Genomic DNA, 876 nt, shown 5'->3' on the forward strand with positions numbered 1-876 from the left:
GTGAGCAGCCGAACGTTCTTTTGGATGTGTTTCTGATGGATATAAGCCCCAACCCAGCGGCCCAGCTCTGCGCTCCCGAGCTGGCTAATGGCGGATACCACGCAGGTCATGGTGGCGGAATCTGGCTCCACGCCGAACCTCTGCATGTCGTTGAATAATGCTAAAGCTTCCTTCGGCCGCCTGCCCTGCATGTAGCCTGAGATCATCACAGTCCATGAGACCAAGTTCTGCTGCGGCATTTGATCAAACAGCGCCCGCGCAGCATCTACCAATCCTTTTTTACAGTATCCCACTATCATCACACTCCAGGAAACCAAATTACGGCAGGGGATGGCGTTAAAAATCGCTCTTGCGGAGGCGAGGTTCCCTGCATTCACGTAGCCGACGATCATCGCGTTCCAGGAGATGATGTTCCTGTCAGGCATTTGATCGAACAACTTCCTGGCGGATAGCATGTCTTCGCCAACACGAGCGTGGGCGCCCAGAAGTGCGTTGTGGGAGACGAGATCTGTAACGGGCATTTCATCGAAGAAGCGGCCGGCGAGGGGGAGCTGGTCGCACTTACCGTACATGTCGATGAGAGCATTGGCGACAGGGAGGTGGCGGGCGAAGCCGGCGCGGAGGAGGCGGGAATGGATCTCGGCGCCGGCAGGGAGATAGCCCATGGCTGCGCAGGAGTTGAGGACGAAGGGGAAGGTGAAGTTGTCCGGGGAGATGGCGAGGGAGGGCATGCGGGCGTAGAGGCGGAGGGAGAGGCCAGACTTTGAGAGCGCGCGGATGGCGCGATTGAAGAGATGGAGGGAGGCCTTTGGGGCGGAAATGGCGACGGAGAAAGCGGAGAAAGGGGAGGAAAGAGAGGCGTAGTGGGAGAGGAGG

General features: G+C 58.6%; 1 protein-coding gene across 1 annotated transcript; it reads right to left on the bottom strand.

Annotated features, from left to right (window-relative positions):
* Nucleotides 1-9: 9 nt before the first annotated feature.
* Nucleotides 10-859, bottom strand: LOC110034604 (pentatricopeptide repeat-containing protein At2g44880-like; the record flags this gene model as incomplete). The annotated part of the gene is made up of 1 exon (XM_020738851.1): nt 10-859. A coding segment is annotated over exon 1 (722 nt), but the record flags the coding sequence as incomplete, so codon positions are not given.
* Nucleotides 860-876: the final 17 nt, after the last annotated feature.

This window comes from Phalaenopsis equestris, unplaced genomic scaffold (genome assembly GCF_001263595.1).
Source record: "Phalaenopsis equestris unplaced genomic scaffold, ASM126359v1 Scaffold191179, whole genome shotgun sequence".
Taxonomy (NCBI): domain Eukaryota; kingdom Viridiplantae; phylum Streptophyta; class Magnoliopsida; order Asparagales; family Orchidaceae; genus Phalaenopsis; species Phalaenopsis equestris.